Here is a 20,983-nt window from a genome sequence, read left to right as displayed (position 1 = left end):
AACGATTCGGCTAACGTGCATCCATAAATATCATACACAAGAAAAAAATGATGTATTTATTAGAGCATTTTACGTAGGTTTGTGATACATGTAGATCGATGGAATAAACGATAGAGTGAGTGTACGAGTAGTTTCCATACTGTGAGGCGTTGACTCGTCTGATGACGTCATACGAAACTGTGATTTTTTTTACGGTATTTGCTGAGTTAGCAAGAGTATTCACCACTCAGATGATCTAATATTACCGACATTTAGATAAGATTATTTAATATTACAGTTTCACTCATTGCTGGTTTGTTGCATTTCAATAAGATCCAACCCTTGGTCAATGTTCTCCTGAGAAGTGCATTAGAATGTAACAGTACATAGTAACAAGAGTTTATCTCGCCAGAACGTACCCCTATTAATATTCGACCTCGTGGCTGGATATCGATGTAAAGATGGCGTCGCCCAGTGTGGAGCTCTCCGAGTCACTTCGAACGACACCAAGTCAGGTAAACTACGCTAAACTGTGCAGACTTGTCATAAATGGCGGTACCCAGGTACTCAGACATGTTTTTGATCGTATCCACAGGCCAGACCAATTAGCTGCCTGCTTGTCGGTACCCGAGACGGAGAAAACTTTAAAAAAACTGATGCCGAGGGTTCTGAAGCAAAACCAGTGGCTTATGTTGTATCCAACACCCGCTACAGCTGTATCGTCGAAACATTTTGACATTACATTACTGAACATACTATTTCGAAACATTTGTAACTTATCGCCACCGTCCGAGACTGGATGGGATGACGAACCGAAACATGACGACTACAGCCTTGCAGCAGACATTGTCCGAATAAAACTCTCTCGAAATAGGATACAACACAGGAACAACACAGAAATCAACGATAATGAATTCAGACGGCTTTGGAATGACATTCGTGTTGTACTTGTACGTCATGGCGCCGATGAAAACCATATTGACCGTCTCTTAAATTCAAATATGAATGTTGGTGACACTGAGGCCAATATGAAGTTGTTTGACGAGTGGAAACACTCAGACATAGCGATGAAAGGCCTGCTGGAGGACATTGGAAACCAGAATAGAGAGCAACTCAACATGCTACATCACATTGATGTACAGACAACGAAAATTGCGCGACATATAGAATCCGGAGGAGGTAAGTAAATGTGATTTGTATGAAATAGACGCACAACACATGCATCAATACAAGATTCAGTAGTGTTATGAAAATACGCCATGGACGTTGCAGCATGTTAGAGGAAGTTTGTAGCAAAACAGAAAGATTTATTTTCTAAACGCGACCGAGATAAAAAAAAATGACAGAGATAGTCAATATTTCAAAACAGTCACATGTGTCTGGGAGTGTTTCACACACGTTTGAAAAAGCTAGAATCCATTGGGCTTATCATCGAAACTTGTCATATTTCATCAATGAATTACAGTAACTTTGAAACACTTTTAAAACAACTGTCATTGGCTGGCTCGGGACGAAATCAAAATTTCTAGTTTACACATATAATCTCGGTTGATTGAGGAATTTTCTTATGAAGAGTGAATCTCATTTTTGCATCGGTATGTAGATGAAATTTAGGTCATCCACACACATAAAGGCGGAGAAAGTCGTTGTTTAAACTGTGCCAGATGTGTGACCCATCACCCTTCCAACCACGAATTGGTAGCTTTTATGATGTTTACTCCGCCAGTAGCATTTAACCCTGTCAGCATATACAAGCAACGAAAAGCGACCTTAGAGCTCATGTCAGTAACGATAAAGGCATATCTTACCTTTGACCTCAATTTGCACACCTTGTTTTCGTCAACGAAAAAAAACCTACCAAGTCATGACCGGGACTAATTTTACCAGCGCTAAGCAGTTCATTCTTATGAATGACGTCATTGACAATTGAGTCAATCGGAATAAATTTACGCTCACAAAGTATGCTTACTGTAATTATAGAGCTGGAAAAAAACCGTTAATATGTAGCGTCTGAGAAGTAGCTTATTGGTTGCTCACCATTATGAAGAAAACATTGCTATCATATCTCATGGCGTCTTACCAAAAATGAAAAGCCATATCAAAACGGAAGTATAAAATGAATCAAATAAGTAATAGCATAATTAGAATTGCTCTGTAGATTTCCAATTAGGGCTACAAGTTTTAGATACAACAAATACACAACATAGACCATTGAGAACATCCATGCCTTACAGCTGGATTAATTCAGTTCAAAGATTCATTTGTCAGCAATAACATGGCTTGTGCAGGCAATGCATTTTGGCAGCAAGGCCAAAACTTTGTACTCACGTTCAACCTGCTTCTGAGGAAGAATAGAAAGAAAATAAATCTGTTTATACCAAAAAACAAAAGCAAAAACAATGACAATATTTAAAAATCACAAGAGAGAAAATTACGAAATCTAGTTCAGTGTGTCCAAAACATAAATGGTTGACATTGAAAATGATTCAAAATCAACGGCTTTTAAGAGGCACTAAGAAAATTAATGAATTGAAAACAGATAAATCAGTAAATAAATAAATACGTTCACTACTGAAAAAGCAAATCAGTTCTTACAAATTGCAATACAGTAGTGTAAATAGGCTGGTATTTCAGGCAACACGTAAAGTTGGTGATACATAATTTGGCAGGAATGATTCAAATTTCCAAATTCAACATGAGATAATTTGTATATTTAGCTAGACTGTGGTCATAGGAAATTTCCAAAGACCAATTGTACGTCATAACCGATTTCCCATAGATGTCTGGGAAAGAGCAATTTAGCAAATATTTTTAACCCAGGACATAAAAAAAACAATCCTTAATAAGTGTTCCAATGGCCTATCATTTGTGATTCGTTGGCAGAGGGTCATCTACAAATAAATCATCAACGACATCACGACCGTCTCATGAAGGAAAAAAACACGTTGACAAAACAAAGTGCAGAAGTAAAGCAATTGCACGTGTTTTTGAAATCTTGGATGGCGCCACACCGTTTTAGCAAACTTCACAACTTTAATTGCGTGTATTTTAAAAAGTCAAGAGACCTTGGTTTTTATTTGACACGTTTAAACCACAGTTTACTTTTATTTTGTCTGCCATTCTATCAGTAAATGATTGAAACCCAAACTATAAACCTAAAGTTCAATAGCGGTTAAATCCTGTCCACTATTTTGATAGGTGCCCTGCCTGCATAACGACGCGATCGCCCACCATTAATACGGGAATATCACTATGTTGCGGTTTCTCCAGAACTCATGTTTAAAATTTTCGAAAGTGTTTATAAACGAGTGTATCAAGTTGTTCGATCTTTTGACTAATTTTGATAATTTTTACTTCGTTTGGCAATTTTATTACGTTATTCGGTCTACGTGTGCCTCCAACTTTCAACGCTGTTCGTATTTAGATTTACCGTGTCGACCTCTCGTCGAACCATCGTATACTGGTTGTATTTCAGTTGTCCGTGATATTAGTGGAGGCTTTCACTGCGACCAGCACACGGTGCATGCTGGATACCTTCAGCTCTATACCGAAAATGACACAATATATTGAATATTGTCGTCTAGGCCTATACTATGCCAATCTGATACGCAATGTTCTTAAGTCTTTATATACAGTTCACGTTACTAATAGCACAACGGGTTTCACTGTCTATATTTCGCCATAAAAATCGAGAAGTAGGCATTAAAAACCATTGAAAACATTAAAACCAACCCCGACAACACGGTAAACTGCAGACTCGCGGCAGTGCACTTGTCACACGAGGATCTATAAGCAACTGACAATAGGTTTGTAATTGTAAATTGCATCACGAGTTCCTTTTCGTCATCAACTTCATTTTATATTACCATAACCAATACATATTTGGGTGACCATGTTTTTCGGCTCACCTAACAGTCACGATAAGAGTACATCTGGTATGTCAAGCAGGGATGTTTCTTTCAATGAGCGCAATGCATGCAAGCCGTGATTAGACTGCTCAACTCGCTCCTTTTTCGATGCTTATAGACTCCCTAGTACACTTTGCAATTGTCCAAGTGATGAGGATTCTATTTTCAGAAGCTGACTTTGTTCGTTATGGAAGACCGGTCACGACATGCGACATGCGAGTTTTTAAAACTGCGATCTGCGGTTAGGGTTAGGGTTAAGGGTTAGGGTTAGGGTTAGGTTAGGGTAGCGGTTAGGGTTAGGGTTAGGGTTAGGTTTTCTCTCGTAAAAAGCTTTACTTCGCTCTCAACCCTGGAGGTTAGGCCAAGGGACAAAAAATTGTAACGGCATAACTTAGGGTTAGTTAGCGTTAGGGTAGGGTTAGGGTATTAGGGTTAGGTCGCAGATCACAGTTAAGACGCAGGTCGTATGTCGCGTGTCGCAGGTCGTGACCGGTCTTCCATACATGTCGGAGTCCTAACTTGGCCGCTATTTCTCCCAGGGTGTATCCATTGTAGAAGTATGCAGAAATAAGCTCGTCTCTACCTCTGTAATCAGTTGTTAGGAGGAGAACGAAATGACATGTATGCAAACGCCATATTAGTTTTGCAACTCGCATGTCGCAGTTAAAGAACTCCCAGGTCGCAGTTTAAAAAACTCGCATGTCGCATGTCGTGACCGGTCTTCCATAGTTCGTCGATTTTTCCAAAGCTATATTTCATATAGCATGATTACATTTCGGCCGTTTACGATTAAATAACACATTAGAAATGTTTACGCCCCATTTTCCTTGTATCGCATCCAAAGGATTGTTTTTCATTAGCCAAGTTGAGGTTTATTCTGGTTCCCTGACCCATTTCTACCGCTGGCTGCGCTGCTATTGAAAATAGCGTCCGTATTTTCGTTAGCAGCGCAGCCAGCGGTAGAAATTGGTCACGGGAACCAGACTAGTTGAGGTACACGCACCTCCATTTATAGAAATTCCTAACTTCTTTTTCTTTGAGTAACTCTTATCTTTCATGGTGAGGACAACAAATCAGGGATTACAGCAAAAAACTCTTTGTTTCGTGAAACAAACCGAGTACTAGTAAACAATGTTTGAAACATATTTGGGAATCAGTGTGTACCAACTGTATTGCCCAGACAAGTTCAACTCCGCAGACACTCCAACAACCAGGTCATCTGCTTCGTACATGCCTTCGGCAATAGCTTAGGATAAATCAACACTAAGATAAAATGGCAACCTTTGTTTTTGATACCTTTATCTGGCTCATAAATTCCTAAACCACCTGGCTGAATTTCAAGGAGAAGCACGCACGGCTCATATGCGTCACTTTTTACCGAGAACTAGTGAAACATTAACTTTTATGAAGAGTAAGATTCTTCATGATTGCCCTCACATAGTGAAACCCATTTCATGATGATTTCTTGTGTAAATGTCGACACGTTGTCAAAAGATTTCTCGAAAAATTTGAATAACACAGTTCACTGGCCCACCTCATGATTATGTTTGTTACCGTGACAATAGTATTGCCGGAAGTATGCTTGGAGTATGTACGGGCTCAATGGAGACCTTTGAAGCTTGTATTGAGGTGGAAAATGACACGATTGAACTTTGCAATCATGTAAGGCATAATAAAACACGCCGCTACTTCTTCAACAGCGTGTCGTCCAATAATCTAGCTCAGAAACCACGCGGTGCTCGAAATAGAATTAATTTATGTTATAATTTATAACACTCCGTTGGCATTGTGATTTCCCACAAGGACATTTGTACACTCTGATATATGTGTGAGTTCAGGTTCAATGAAAACATGAATTATGATATCAAGACAACATAGCTTACCTCGGTCCCGTTTGACATGTCATTGAGATTTACGCGATTTTCACCTTTTCGAGTAATGGATGCTCTCCAACTAATATAATAGAGTCACGTGACAATGTAAGCTGTACATCATTGTAGCGAGGCTACAGCAGAGGGAATTCTATACTGCTAAGGAGAATATGGCTTCACGCGCCGACACCAGTATTTTGCCTCTCAACCTACTTTTTATGGAGCTAGACAATGAGCTATCCTGTGAGGAAACAGCGAAGGCCAAGGCTCTATTAATTGGGAAACAACTCGAGAAAAGATCGGCAGAAAAACTGAAAACCGGCTTTGAGATTTTTCAAAAGCTTACTGAACAAGGACATACGTCAGAAACCAATTTGGATCTGTTGGTCGACATTTTCCGGTCTTTGGGACGGCCCCTGCTCGTGGAAAAGGTAGAGACATTCTTAACGAAAGGAAAACGCGATTTACAGGATGCGAAAGGTATGCGTCGTTGATAACGACCCAAATAACGTGTCTTGTCCATATCGTATAACCAGCTTTTCTAGTGTAGACACCACGTCATTGTATCCATACAATGCGACCTTTGCTTTCGGTTTGTCGATGTGTCGCCATTTGACATGATTCTCTGGGTTGTATAATTTCTATTGGACCCCATAAATACATGCCACGATTTTAAGGTGTCTTCTGTTCCTTATAAAATACATCTTTATAATCAATTACCTATACGCAGAAAGAAAATCGGTCTGAACCAGTCTAAAAAGTTAAATATGTATATATATTTGTACATGGTTGTAAACTTGATGTGTGAGTTTTTATGAAACTTCGCTGATCGCAATCCACAAATATTTAAACTACCTTTTTAGCGGCAGAGCTAGAGTCGCTTAAGACGATCTCATCATAAGGCCAAAGTAGTTAAATTCTTTGTTTTGCGTCCATTCAAACTGGGAAAAGGTACGCGTCTAAGCGGCTGAAAAACACACAATGATATTTGATTGCAGCAAATAAAAAACTGTATAAAAATTTTAGATCTGAAAAGCTAAACGGTTATATCTTAAAATTTCCCATTCAAATACACTGTGTTTTTCATGAAAACTTTAAAAACCTAAGCGGGTGGGGACGCAAAGCAAAGAATTTAATTACTTTGGCCTAATTATTTTAAATTAAACGGGTCGTGTCTCTTTTGATAATTGCAGTGATGGTTGCTCCAGCGGAACAGCGTGGTCGACACACTATGCCTCTTGAACAGATCTACAAAACTCAAGGTAAATACAAATGTAATACCTCTGTTTGCACAGTCTATTGAAACCTACATGTTTCACTCATTTGTGATGTAGGCATATTGTCTGGTGATTTCGACGGTGTGTCCGTCTGCCTACATCCGTTTGAATTCCGTTTGTATCCCTGTCAGTCTCTCTATACCAGCTCATGTATCCATCTATCTGTCTTGGAATAATATTGCCATAATATTTGTTGGCATGTGAGTAATGTGCTTCGATTCTCAGATACAGCTAGTGAAAGTTTAATCCCCCGTGTAACTTTTGTTTCCCTGTTGAAGAACTTAGAAAATCAAACTTGAGTGTATAAACAAAGAATATTATTTTCGAATGTTGAATCGGTTTTTCACGTAAATTGGTGATAATTCGCGTCTCTTTACAAAGTCGCCAGTTACTGAGTGAAAGTAGAATAGATTCATTATGATATTCAGGGCTGTAATCTCTTCAAAGCATAGTTTGCACTCTGATATTCAATATCTTACTAAAACGTTGGTAAATATAATTCAATTTGTAAACCATGTCATCGTATAACATTATGTTATTCCTTTGTAGATCCGTCTCTCCTCATGGTTGCTGACAAGTGTGAAAAGGAATTGCGTGACATTTACCGAACGACCTTGTCTGATGTCAGACCCTTCCCATGGAGCAGTGCGGTACACATCGAAGAAATCTACACTCTACCAGAACTTCAACATAAACACGGCAGCAAAGTTACATCTTTTGACAGATTCAACATTTTCAGTGAAAGGAAAGTCGGTCGAAAATACAATCCAACCAGGCGAGTTCTCATTGAGAGTGACCCTGGTTATGGTAAATCGACTTTCTGCTTGAAATTCGCATACGATTGGGCGATGGGTGATGTAGAGTTTGTCAAAGATTTCAAACTGGTCTTCCTCCTGAAATTACAATGTTTTCAGGAAAAGATTGAGGATGCAATCTTTGAAACTCTACTACCAGAGGACTGCTTCATTGACAAAGATCAACTTTGGAAATACATTCGGGAAAATCAGGAGCATGTGGTCTTTTTACTAGATGGGTGGGATGAAATGACAGAAACAGCCACTGGGGATATCAGAAAGATTTTAGAGGGTAAAATGTTACGTTATTGTAAGGTGATCGTAACGTCACGCAAGATTCGTGACGACAAAGCCAAGCAGAGAGTCAAATCCCATTTTGACCTCTCTCTACAGTTAATGGGTTTCTCACTCGAATCCCTGAAAGAGTATGTATGCAAGCACTTTGAAGTGACTGAACAGTCTGACAGAGTCAATGTATTTATAGAGCAGATCAATAGGTCTCAAGTTAAAGGAACGCTGCTGAAGATGATGACTTGCCCGCTGAATTCGTTGCTTATCTGTGATATGTGGACTGCAACTGGCAGTCTAACACAGAATAAGACTCAGTTGTACCAACGAATTGTAGACATCATAGTAAAAATATACTGTGAGAACGAGGGGAAAGTGTATGAGACGGTCAGAGATGGTATTGATGAGCAGTTTGTCTTTCTGGGTGAGCTAGCTTTCAAATCTCTGCTCGACAGCAAGTTTAAGATTGACAAAAGCGAGCTCCATTTGGAGAAAAATAGTGATATATTGAAGATGGGATTTTTGACCAGATATACTGCTGATAGGCAAGTTGTCTTGGCCATAGATCCGATGACGTCATTTCTTATTCATCATAGAACATTTCAGGAATTCTTCGCAGCAAAGTACCTTGCGTCTCTACGCAGAGACGAAAATACCCAGAAGTTCAGGCAGACGTTGAGAAGTTTTTACAGCAGGATGAGTAAGGATTGTTCCCCAGTCCTTCAATTTGTTGCTGGGTTCTTGAAGGAGGCTTGTGGAGACATGTTTGACGTCTTTTGTGATAGTATCAGTCGGTTAGATCTGATCATTGAATGTCTGAAAGAAAGCACCCAACCCTACTCTAAGTCTCTCCTATTTACTGCAGCCAAAGCCACAAAAGACACATGTGGAGTTTCAGGTTTCGACCCTGATCAACACCGCAACACTCAGATCTGCGTTGATCTTGTTGAGCAGTGGGCGAAGAAGGATCGTAAAGTGTCGGTATTTTTGAGACTCGGACATCCCTTCCACATAAAGCTTTACCGATCGTTGCTCTTTACTATCTACTTGAGAGGTGGTAAACTGTTCCTCGTGATTGAGTTCAGAAACATACTGAAAGAGCAAGAAATTTCTCGGAAGCACCATGATCACGCCACAGATTTCACTCAATTGGAGATTGGCTCTATTGGCTCTCAACATTCCGTGGCTTCAAACTCAGCCTCTGATAGAGGCTCAACTTCGGTGTTGACGCCAGACCATGTAGTTAGCTTGTTCTCTCAATTTGAAGAGGTGGCAGTTTACAATGTGCAGATTACCTGTTGCTCTGCGACGTTGAAGGCTGTTAACACAGCTTTGAATAAGATGAAGAAACTTACATCTCTAAATTCGGTGGTAATCATCTGCACAGAGCCACTGTTGAGCAAGGAATGTATTTCTTTAGAGGAAGCATTCGAAAAATGTTCAGATGTTTTGAAATGTAATCTTCGAGACAATGGTGTTCCATATATTTGTGGTGTGGAAGGTGATGAGATAAGAATAGAAGCATTCAAACAAAACCTGGCTGACATCAAACCAAGGAGTCATTCTTTCTCAGGCAATGTGACCCCAATCCCTTCTTGAATGCAATTCTGAAAGGGGCGACTTGAAGGATGGAAATCATGATAACGTTACGAGTTTTGAAATGACTAAGTGCCATGCAAGTTACTCAGACCAAATTGATATGTGTAAGAGGCTTAATTCTGTGTTTAGGATTGGTTGCTTGCAGATTGACTATCCAGAAGGGAAGATCGATCTAGCAACTTTCCAAGCTTTCGTAAGCTGTGTGACGGCGATGGCGTCCTTACAGACCCTCTCAATGAAAGGTTGGGCTTTTCAAACAGACATGCACGATCCCCAAATCTGGATAGACTTATGGGGTAGGCTGTTTGTAAAATTGCACCATATAAACCTTTCCTCAAGTTTACCGTCTGATCGAAGCACACAGGACGCTGAAACCCACCCCATCATTCGTGGATTGTGTCAGGCCAAAGAGAGCCCAGAGAGCGCCTGTGTGTCTGTCGATCTCTCCGACAACATCCTCAGTGAAGGTGACGTTGCTGAAATGTCGAGGATAAACGTTGAAGTCAGACGCAATAACTGTGACATGAGTGAAAGGAGTCAGCATCTGCTCGACATTGACGGTAAATAGACTCTGTATTCTCTTATTGTTGCTCTCACAGTATATCAAGTATCAAATTCAAATTATTTTCAATATCTTCTACGGTGTGTCCTCTTTCATCTTTAAAGTTTTCGTTTGCATCATTGTGGTATATTAGCTTAAAGTTTGCATGATTCTCTTACTCTTTATTTTCATTGTTGAAAGGTTGTATATTTTTGATATGATACATCTTGTCAGAAAATTTTTGTCCCTTTGTTGAATCTTGCCGAGTTTAAAAATCGAATACGGAGCTTACAGTGCTTTTGTTTTTATTAAGATAACAGTAATGAAAGGTTATAGCCTCGTCAGAATGGTGTAACAGTGGAGTTCTCAATTACCATTTAGTCCCGGTAGTATTTTAATCTATTTACAATAATGTGCCCAATTTATCTTTCTCTTTAGCAATTTCGTATTGTTGATAGTAGTTGTGTTAATTTGACTTAAGCTTGTAGCAAATATATAGCGAAGGACGGTGATTTAATGCTACACCTGCAGAATTAGTCTTTAATTTATTTATGTAGTTGAAGAACAAAAAGGTCAAAAAAATGATCAAAATCTTATTGCTTGAGTATCCCCACTTTAAAAGCTTGATTAATATTGGATGCGTTCGATCTGCTAGATATTAGTAGAGGGCGCTGTTTTTTATTATTCCTTATATACCCCTGCGTGTATCATTGAAATTTGATCAGCTGACAAATTCGATGGCTGTGTTTAAAAAGGTGACTGTGTACGTATACGTGTATATTCATGAAGAGACTCCACCCTGATTTTCCCGATTGAAGAGAAAAGTGGGATAACAACAGGATTAAAAGCAATTAAACATACTTTTTGAGACTTCGAATTCGGTTACGACCCTCCGTCAGTGAGAGTCGCACCTCACTTTACGAATGATCGTAGCCAAAACGTCTGTTAAACAACAATCTGACAAAACCGAACTAACAAAACGCTGATTATCAGTAGCCTAGGGAGACTTTTTTTGCAAATCGCTGAAGCTCAAGGGAATGTATCACTGCACTGCGTGTTTTGTTGGTCTTTCTCGTATTTTTCCCCTACCGCTAATGCAGATAATACATAGTTCTAAAGTCAACTTCACTGAAACAATAAAAGTGGTGGAATAAAATTTTCTCCCTTCACAGACGATTTACCGTGATTGACGAAGATAATGATGTTCTTCAGGGTGAAGGCATATCAGCTTGTCATATTTTGATGATCGTATTTCACTATGTATGTCCATGATATTGAATCTTTTCTGTTTACTATAATAGTCATTTTTTCTTTCAAAATATTTACAAGTTTTATTAATCTTACATGTTTTAGGTTCATTTGTTTTACAAGTTGTATCATAAATATTGATATATTCAGTATAAAGTGCATTTATTATGAGTGTCATGGATATAATACTCTTTATTTACATAAGTACTTTGTTTTGCGTTCATGTGCGCGTAACTTTTCGAAATAAAAGTAAGTAGTTTTTGCCAAATTTCCATCGATGGCGAAAATCTGCTGCAAAACCAAGCCACGACTTAAAAATAATTCTTTATATCAGTCGTGTTTAATAAACTTTAGAACAGTCTATTAATACACATCCTGGACGGCATATCGAAATAAGGAAACACAAGTAAACACATTATTACATTTAATATTTAAAAAATGCACTTTTTCACACTTCTGTTCCTTAAAGCTCCACTGGATGTAAATTTGAAATATCACCGCATTCATTGAGATCAGGACAATATCATATCTCATTCAAGGAGACCGGCACACATACATTACACCATTCAATGAGACCAACACACACGTACAGTGTCTTGGTCAATGACTTCTCGTCGATTCCGATGTATGCCTCCATGGCAGCGTAGCGTACACCTGAACCGAGGAGAGGCCTTAGTTCAACCATGCCTCATTCAACGAGACCAGAAAATATGTCACACTTCATGCGATGGGATCCGCTTTAATGAGACCAACTGTACAGCCTTTATTAATTCATTCAATAGTGTACTGTACAGTTTTATATGAGACCAATGTTGACAGTTGAGAAGCGTAGTCGTTTGTTTTTAAGCTCTCAACGGCGATAGCTGCAATAATTGTAGCCCTTGGGCCGTGTTAGCTTCTAGCATGTTGGTTGTGTTCTAAGTCTCCAGAGAAGTGTGATACGAGGCAATACTCTCTCTTTATTGCTTGACCAGCGCTACACTACCGCCGTCATGACACGGAAGATATCGCTCATTTGACCCACTAGAAGCCGTTTTCGAAAAGACGATCCAATCCTACAGACCGCAAACAGTGCCTGAGTCAATGTTGAGACTTAATTTCCACAATCACTTCTATTTGCTGTTTCGACGATTATTTGCCATTTTGTAAAATGTTTAAGATTAAGGTCTTGATGTAATGCGAAATATTATGTGGATTATTTCCTACCTACTAGTAGGCTTACAGAAAAGAGGGACAGATTTTGTCAGATTAAATAATATATTTTTGTCACGCAGTATTCTACAACTTGTAGAGTACTGCGTGACAAAACACATTATTTAAGGTAAAGGGCGACGAATTCGGACGCGCACACGCTTTAGAACGTTTCTGTGCAGTTTTAACTCCAGCCTGCCGCAAATGGGTTATTTTGTAGCATGTATTTAACATCACCTGTCATTGTTGAAATTGCGCTTTTACCTAATTTTTTGACCAACTGTCTTAGAAATACGTGTGACCTATAACCTTGTCATATTTTGACCCCTAGGAAGCTCTTTTTTATTCATATGAGCGAAAAATTCACATTTCTCCCCATTTATATGGCGCAAATTACCCATTCACCTGGAGATATTGTAAAAAGTAGCGTGGTGACACCCTTTTATTAAAAGCGTAAACTAAATGGTATTATGTCAGGATTTTATTCGCCAAGTTTGGTCAAATGACACCATTCAAAGCGAAAGGAAGAAAGTTGGAATATTATGTAGTGATATAATTTCGATATCGTCATTTTGTAATCGATACTTATGTTAAATGTCTTTACAAACATCATGAAAACTATACATTCGATAGATATGGATCTTAAATCTTTGTATTTATCAAAATTAACTCATTTGCTAAGCGTTTTATAATTGCTTTCTTTAGTTTAAGTGAATTATATCATTTTTATTTATTTCTAACGACGCCATTTTAACGTCCGTTTCCATGGAAACGAGCGTGGTGACCCCCATTTTTTATTTCATTTTTGAACTTGCACAACTTCCAAGAATATTTGTGTAAAGTTTCAAGAAAATGACACCACAACCTAATTTTGACGTAATTCGTAGTACTTCACCTTAATCTCTCAAAATCTGTCCCATAAACGTCCGCGTTTTATTGCTCCGTGTATTTAATCTCGATTTCCTGATCGTGAAAATCTGGTTAGATTTGTTTTCCACCGTTTTGCGATGTTTTTATTATATGTATGTATGTATGTATGTATGTATGTATGTATGTATGTATGTATGTATGTATGTATGTATGTATGTATGTATGTATGTATGTATGTATGTATGTACGTACGTACGTACGTATGTATGTATGTATGTATGTATGTGTGTGTTTGTGTGTGTGTGTGCGTGCGTGCGTGCGTGCGTGTATGTATGTATGTATGTATGTATGTATGTTATGTATGTATGTATGTATGTATGTATGCATGTATGTATGTATGTAGGTATGTGTGCATGTATGTGTGTGTATGTAATATCCTTTGATATTATTTATTCTGTATTTATAATTTGCAAGAGTTAGGATTTTTCTGTCAAAGATTAAAAAGAAATGACATGAAAGTTTATCAATGTTTTCGACATTCTTGTCTTTATTCTAAAAGTCACTGACATATGGAATTTTGGGACATGAAAAATGACAGATTTGAAATGAAATTTTCTGAGGATCCATGAATGTCTTCTAAAACTGGTCGGATAAAGAGTAGAGCGGCCAATAAGTAGGAAAACGCTAACAGCAAAGAATAAGAAATGACAACATAGAGAATTTAATGCCAAGTGTCTGGCAGTTTCTCGAAATATTAGGTCACTCAGGTTAAAGTACAATATAATGCAAGAGTTAATGAAATCTGATAATAGTGGCGTTTTAACGTCAGATATTAAAACACTGAAGGTTACTTTTAAAGAGAAGTCTATCAGCACTCGTTTGGAGAACCAGGTTGCTATGGTGAACGGTCTTTTGTGCGACGTTGGGATTGTGAATCGTTACATCCGTGCACGTGGCTATCCGAAGTCTCCCTAGTGCCTCTACAAATACCGAATCTAAACCGAGAGGTTGGATGTCAGAGTCAAGCCCCAGCCCCCACCACGGTATCGTTTTCCCCGCGAAGAAATGTTCAACAGCGTCTACCATGGTGCATTGTGGGTAGTTGTCCAGTTTTCGATAGCCGCCGTATTTTAAATGTACACAATCACCGTCGATGGAGCCGGATTCTGATTCGAGTCTCTTGTAGAAGCGTTCTCCGTCCACAATCTTACCTTCCGCGTCTTCAAAAAAACCGCCGACGACATCTAGCCTTTCCCTCATGTCTTCTAGCTTTTCTACTAAGAGTTCTAGTTTTGTACGTTCAGTGAATACATAGTTGTCTTTCACTAGCAAAAACAACTTAGTTCGAACCTGACTTATTGCCAAACTTAGAGCCGAAAACTCGTTATACTTCTTCGGCAGAAAGTACTGCTTCACATTTGTCATGTTGATTTTCTGTCGTTCGGATGAGTAGTCGGCTACAACTATTGTGATATTGGAGTAGAATTTCCGCACGGTGTCTACCAACTGTTCAACGTTTTTGATGTTTTTGGTGGCCGTTACGACAGTGAGCAACCAACTGATGTGGTTGGTAGGGCCGGGGTCGTACAAACGCGGCGGGTTTTTCCGTTGGATGTGTACGTGAATATGAACGACGTAGTCGAGCAGTCGAACTTCCACAGTGTCGCGATGGTTTATGTCGTAATAAGTACTGTGATACTGTACTTGTTTCAACATGACGGTGAGCAATGCATGGTCCCTTTTCACTCTCATAGTCGCCTTTTGTTGCAGATTATTTTCGATCGTAACGAAGTCACGATAAAACGACGGAACCTCTATGAATATCGTCCCGAAGCCCTTCAACGTAGAGAAAGTCATAACAATCTCTTTGTCGTCGTCCTTTGAGGCAGGGGGAGATGTGACCACGGACTCGTGTACACTCAGTCCGACTAATCTGACAGACTTCTTCGGCTCGACCGTGATTCCCCCACCGACGTATTCCAGTGGCGAGAGTGCCGGGCACACCACTATGGGCGCCCTCTGGAGTCGCTGCTCGCTCTCCCATTCATCTCGATCTAGATTCCCTCTTTTTCCTCGCGAGTGAACAGGTAGACCGACGTAATTCCTCTGTCCCTCCGACGCTGACTGGCAGGAACATTCGCCGTCGTCCATTTCCATCTCTTTGCGATACCTGTCTTCAAGCCTGGACAGAGGGTTCGCCCATTTGAGGGCTGACGCCATCTTACCACGGGACGAAGGCATGTACATGGTAAGGTAGACGGATGATACTATGAGTGATGCTGTCACAAACACCAAGAGAAAAGACAGACACGTCTTTAGCTGACAATTCATGATTGTTATCCCTGTTGTGTTTTGATCCTAGTGGTCACTTTAATTGACAAGTGGAAATTCAAGACGTACTTGGGGAAAATTTCCCTCCATCGCAAGCAATTTCGGTAGTATCCTGTCAACAGTAAAAAATAAAACAACAGTGAAGTTTACGGGCATTGGACGGCAGGGGTTGGAGACTAACGTGTTAAAACATAATGTTCGCGTACGTTGAGAAAACACTCTGGAATCTAACAAAATACCAAACAACTTTACATCAAAACCTTCCTTCGCATTGACATATGGCCAGTTTGGACATTTGGACATCTCGCAGTTCCGAGAAGTTTGTTAGGACGTGCCCTAGGGCAGATATTCGGCCGCTCAAATTTTTACAATTCTTTACAGGGCTACCACTTGTGGGGACTCACTTCAAAGCTCCCCGAGTGACAAAAATTTTCACTGTCTTAGTTTTTCGAAAAATTGAAATTTTATTTTTTCCTTCAGAGATGACGGCATTTTAAAATTTCAAGCACCAGTAAATTTTCGGTAATTCGTTCAAGTTCTGAAATACCGAAATTTGCATGTTCACTCTGGTTTTTATTCCCATTTTTTAAGAGAATGGTCGATAGTTTCTGTAAAGAAAGTTTGAGCAAAAGTTTAAGTATTTCAGTTTCCAGGCGCATATTACCTTTAAGGTAGTATGCGCCTCGAAATATTTACACTTAAAACGATTGGAACCAATTTGGGATAATTGGATCTTCATATTTTTCAAATTTCTCAAAAGCGCTAGGTGCCCTATAGCTGAATGTTGCAATATTACAAATTACTCATAAAAACAAGTGTGTAACTTAAAAGGAAAAGCAGATAAGGTACGATTTGCAGATAAAATCGACATTACTTCGTCGTGCAATTATCCCAAATTAGTTCCAATCGTGCTTCTGTCTTTTGCTCAAACTTTCCTCAATGAAACTTTCGACCATTCTCTTACCAAATCATGAGTGGAAGCCGGGTGTCACAGTGCGAATTTTGGTGCTAGAGTGATAATAACCCAAGAGTTCCCGATATTTGAAATTCAAAATGGCCGCCATCCCTGTGTTAACTTATCGGGAAATAAAATTTTCGATTTTGAAAAACTAAGACGGTGAATTTTTTTTCTGGTAGACCAGAAAAATGATGATAAAATTTGAGAGCCCCTATATCTTTCCCGGGGGAGCGTTCTACCTCAAAAACAACTCTGACAAAAGAGCACTTAGGCAAACTCAATAGTGATTCAGACTTTATCATGTTTTCGTTCACAACGATCATTCATTTCAGAGTTTTTTTCGGGGCTATAACCGCACAAACCAAAATCACAATCAATAGCTGTTCGGCGTTTGTTGTTAAACGTTGAGGGCGTGCATCACTGAGAACGAATCCGGGGTGGTAACCGTGTAATGCATGTAAAGTGTAACACATGTAACATGCCTGTCGGTCGTGTATTTAAAACACAACCGACAGAAAATCCATCAATTAATGTATAATATCAATTGACCATAACTCTTCCAGTCTTCAAAGCAGTAACATAATCAGCATTTAGATGTTTGTTGACTACATAGCCCGGCTAAACAGAAAAAAATTGAAAAATCTCCCTTCAAAATAATACTTATTAAGTCTAGTGAATCTGCTTACTTGATGGGTCTTAATTCGCAAAATAAATCCTTTGTTCAGTATCTCGATTAGACTGAAGATGCAGTCACTCGAGGGCGCTGTCTACGCTCCCACTCTTACCTGCGCAGAGAGCGTCCTTGAGCGACGGATCTTTCAGTCTATATCTCGATTTGCGAATATTGAAACAGACTTTATTAATTTCACACCTACTGCTATTGTGTTACAACAGAGGCTTATCTTGACATCACGTGACTCAAGAGAGCCATGCTTAGGCTGGTTTGTGCAAGCCATAATCAGTCTCCTCTTGTTTCCCATCAATATACACATCACCGTCATATACTTGCTTGCATCATGTTTGTGAATCTGTTTTCGAGGTACAGGTTTACATCTATTAACAGCCCCTATTCCACTTTTACCAGGTTAATTCCCAGATTGCAAGCGAATTGACAATTAGAGGTGCTACATAGTCTAATCTCATTTTTATGGAATCCTATCTATAGAAAAGTAGATATTTTTTTATTAACAACATTTCCAGAGGATATGGAATGTTCGCCATTATTTCGGGATTGTGAAGGGATCGCAGCTCAACTTGATAAATTGCTACATCGCCGTAATTGCTGCCAGGTCGATCAATTACTACTATATATACAATGAACATAACAAGACGTTCGACATTGTGACAAAAGTGGAAGCTGTCTAAGGGTTTCCAAGATCGTGATTTGATAAAGGTTTCCATTGGCAACGGCTTAGAGCAAGAGACACTTCACATATTTAAGAGATTCGCAAGGTTAGCAATGCTGTCGTGAAGTGTTGAGAACTCGCTTTGCACAGTCGCCTGTGATCTATTCCGCTCTGCGTTCTATATATGCGCTCCATAGACGTGTGTACATATGCCTGAGAAGAGGCATATGTACACACGTCTATGGGGCGCATATATAGACGCAGAGCGGAATAGATCACAGGTGACTGTGCGCCTTGGTACAATTTCAGGTCCTCCAATCACGTGGTACAATGTATGTAAAAACGCGATCGATAATGTTATGCTGCCGTCCAGGGAAAGTAGTTATACCTATCTTCGTTGTCAGGAAAAACGCAGGAAAAATGTGCATAAAGGACATATATAAAAACGATTCTTTGTGCAGACATAACAATAAGATGAGACTTGATGTTCACAAATCATTCATCTTGAAGATTTTCACTGCTGAGTCAATGTTTTGGGTCATGAGTTCTTTTTCCAGCGGCCGATAGTCAATATTTAAAAGTCGTGAATGACTTTTCGCTGTGGTAATGTTTATTTACTCTGTAAATAAACATAACCTCTGACATAACCTCTGATTCTTTCTACCCCTCCAAATAATGGTTGATACCTCAAGCTGAGGTCATACTGCATGTACTGGTCAATATACAACATGTATAGTGTTCATTACCTATACATCTATACTTGGCAATCCGTGCAATTGGACCTTCGCCTTGTCCAGATATCTGAAGCGATTGCATGCCGCGCAGCAGTCAGAAGGCTTGGAAGAAAATGACCAAGTTAACAAAACCCTGCCAAATATAACTTCGAATCAGACCTGTACTTTCAACTCGCTTAGCTGGGCTAAATTGTGAACGAGTCCACGGCGCCACAAAGACGAGCACCGAGTCCCCAACATGCACAAATAAGACATTTCGTATATTTCAGTGGAAATTATCTCATTTTACTGACCTTACGCTGCTTTAGAATGTTTCATCCTTTTCAGCATAAATCGTCTGTGACAATCAGTGCAATTTCCACCGTACCGTACGCAGGATCTCGTAAAAGACGCATAGAAGACCTGGCACACTAAAATGGCGGGTGCGCTGCAGGCTTGTGTATTAAAATTAATAATTAACTTCCAGCAAACACGTCAATATTGTTAGGAATTCAACGGCGTTAGCCAAGCTATTCTTCTTCACTCATAAAATGTCAAATACGCCTGTTCATAAATAACTTACGCGAACAAGAAAATAAAATAAGGGTACTTTTTTGGAATATGGCACCGACAAGGGCGAGGGAATAACTCAAAATCTTTGCGCCCCTTCCAGCCCCTCTCGTCAAATCATTATCATTACAAACATGCCGTTAAATACGTGGATGAACATATAGGAATGCAGAATTACACGTCGACAGTGATTCGATATAGAATATATAGAAAAGGGAGAATAATCTAGCGGCTTCTACTGCTCACAGAAAATCATATCTATTAACTGTATTGAGCCTGCGTTAACAAACTCCTCAAGATGGAGGGGACCGGACACTTGAAAAAAAATTAGGACACATTTTGGGGAGGACTTGAAAATACGGTGAGACTGAAAGGGGAAACTTTAGAATAAAGTTACATCATAGACTAATAGTATCATGGATCAATGTATAGAGCAAAAATTAGCCACAAAATAAAGTCTAACGAAATATATGCTGTTGTGTACTTATTGTAAACATACATTAAATTAAAAGGTACTTTATGACGTCACAAACTATAGAATAAATCATATAAATCTGCTCCAACTACTTTGATGTGTCAAGAGAAAATTGTCTTTTTAACAGTAAGCTGAACATTGGTACGAGGCTTGCATAGTACTGTAATTATAATTAGAGCAACCCTCTCGTGCAGTGCAGAATGTGTGGACATTTCACTAGTTTACACGCAATAATTTGTGGAATACTGCAGCACAGACATGAAACCAAGGTGTGCATTCAATTGTCTGATTTAATCTGCATCCTATTCATTCTCATACAGCTCAGACTGACTGTGAAGGACCCCTCTCCGTACATCCACAATAAGGTATGCAGCAACAAGTTTTTGGAATTCACTCCCAACTGATATTAAACATATGAATTGTAGACATACATTTAAACAAACTTTGAAAGTCCATCTACTTCATCATTAGTGGATCATGCATGATCTTCCACTACATGTAATGACCATTAAACCTCCAGTGTTTTTGATTTACCATTTTACTGATACATTGTATTTATTTATATCAGCTAGTTTATTTGTACACGAATATTTTCCATTGATTTTATGTATAATCAATTAATTTCTTTTTACCCAGATTTGTATTCATTACAATATGTACACAGTCACGTCCTTGTATTAATTTCAACAGATAATCATAGCTACACTGGTCACGGTTGAGACTAGTTCTGATTGAACTATTTCCGTGACCCCATCAGATTGAAGTTTACGTAAATATTCCCCTTTTCTTGTTATGTATAGTATTTTCATCTGATGAATAAAACTCAACTCAACTCAACTCAACAATGGACGACAAATTGCAGTACATACATATTGCCTGGCTATGATGTCATACATGAAGAACATAACTCCCCTTGGGCCAAAGTGGCACACAAAAAACCCATAGCGACAGGCCCATCTGATGTAGAGATGGTGACGTGTCCATCTTTGCTTTCTTTGCAGTACTCCTTAGTCGATAGTAGTGA

General features: G+C 39.1%; 3 protein-coding genes across 5 annotated transcripts in view; 1 reads left to right on the top strand and 2 right to left on the bottom strand.

The window, feature by feature from the left end:
- The window catches only part of LOC139152698 (uncharacterized), a 29,375-nt gene extending 8,392 nt beyond the window's left edge, over positions 1–20,983 (bottom strand). Inside the window, exon 1 of one of the 2 annotated variants that reach the window (XM_070725991.1) lies at positions 20,829–20,983. The gene's annotated coding sequence lies outside the window, so the exon portion shown is untranslated. Of the gene's footprint in view, positions 1–1,787; positions 1,870–20,828 lie in introns of those variants that run through there. The other variant, XM_070725992.1, reaches the window with a different exon arrangement.
- LOC139152696 (uncharacterized) lies at positions 180–11,004 on the top strand. Of its 2 annotated transcripts, none has more exons than XM_070725987.1 (3): positions 180–1,158; positions 6,952–7,020; positions 7,585–11,004. In XM_070725987.1, the coding sequence occupies exons 1-3, from the start codon at positions 441–443 to the stop codon at positions 9,714–9,716; spliced, it is 2,919 nt and encodes a 972-aa protein (XP_070582088.1). In that variant the 5' UTR covers positions 180–440; the 3' UTR covers positions 9,717–11,004. The 2 variants fall into 2 exon arrangements, with proteins under 2 accessions (XP_070582088.1, XP_070582089.1); XM_070725988.1 differs by lacking the exon at positions 180–1,158 and adding an exon at positions 5,914–6,238.
- LOC139152700 (beta-1,4 N-acetylgalactosaminyltransferase 2-like) lies at positions 14,086–19,386 on the bottom strand. Its single transcript, XM_070725995.1, has 2 exons — positions 19,229–19,386; positions 14,086–16,009 (listed from the first exon to the last, which is right to left on the bottom strand). The coding sequence occupies exon 2, from the start codon at positions 15,895–15,897 to the stop codon at positions 14,392–14,394; it is 1,506 nt and encodes a 501-aa protein (XP_070582096.1). The 5' UTR covers positions 15,898–16,009; positions 19,229–19,386; the 3' UTR covers positions 14,086–14,391.

The sequence above is a fragment of the Ptychodera flava genome, chromosome 16 (assembly GCF_041260155.1).
Source record: "Ptychodera flava strain L36383 chromosome 16, AS_Pfla_20210202, whole genome shotgun sequence".
Classification (NCBI taxonomy): domain Eukaryota; kingdom Metazoa; phylum Hemichordata; class Enteropneusta; family Ptychoderidae; genus Ptychodera; species Ptychodera flava.
This window is presented reverse-complemented; position numbering and strand designations above follow the sequence as displayed.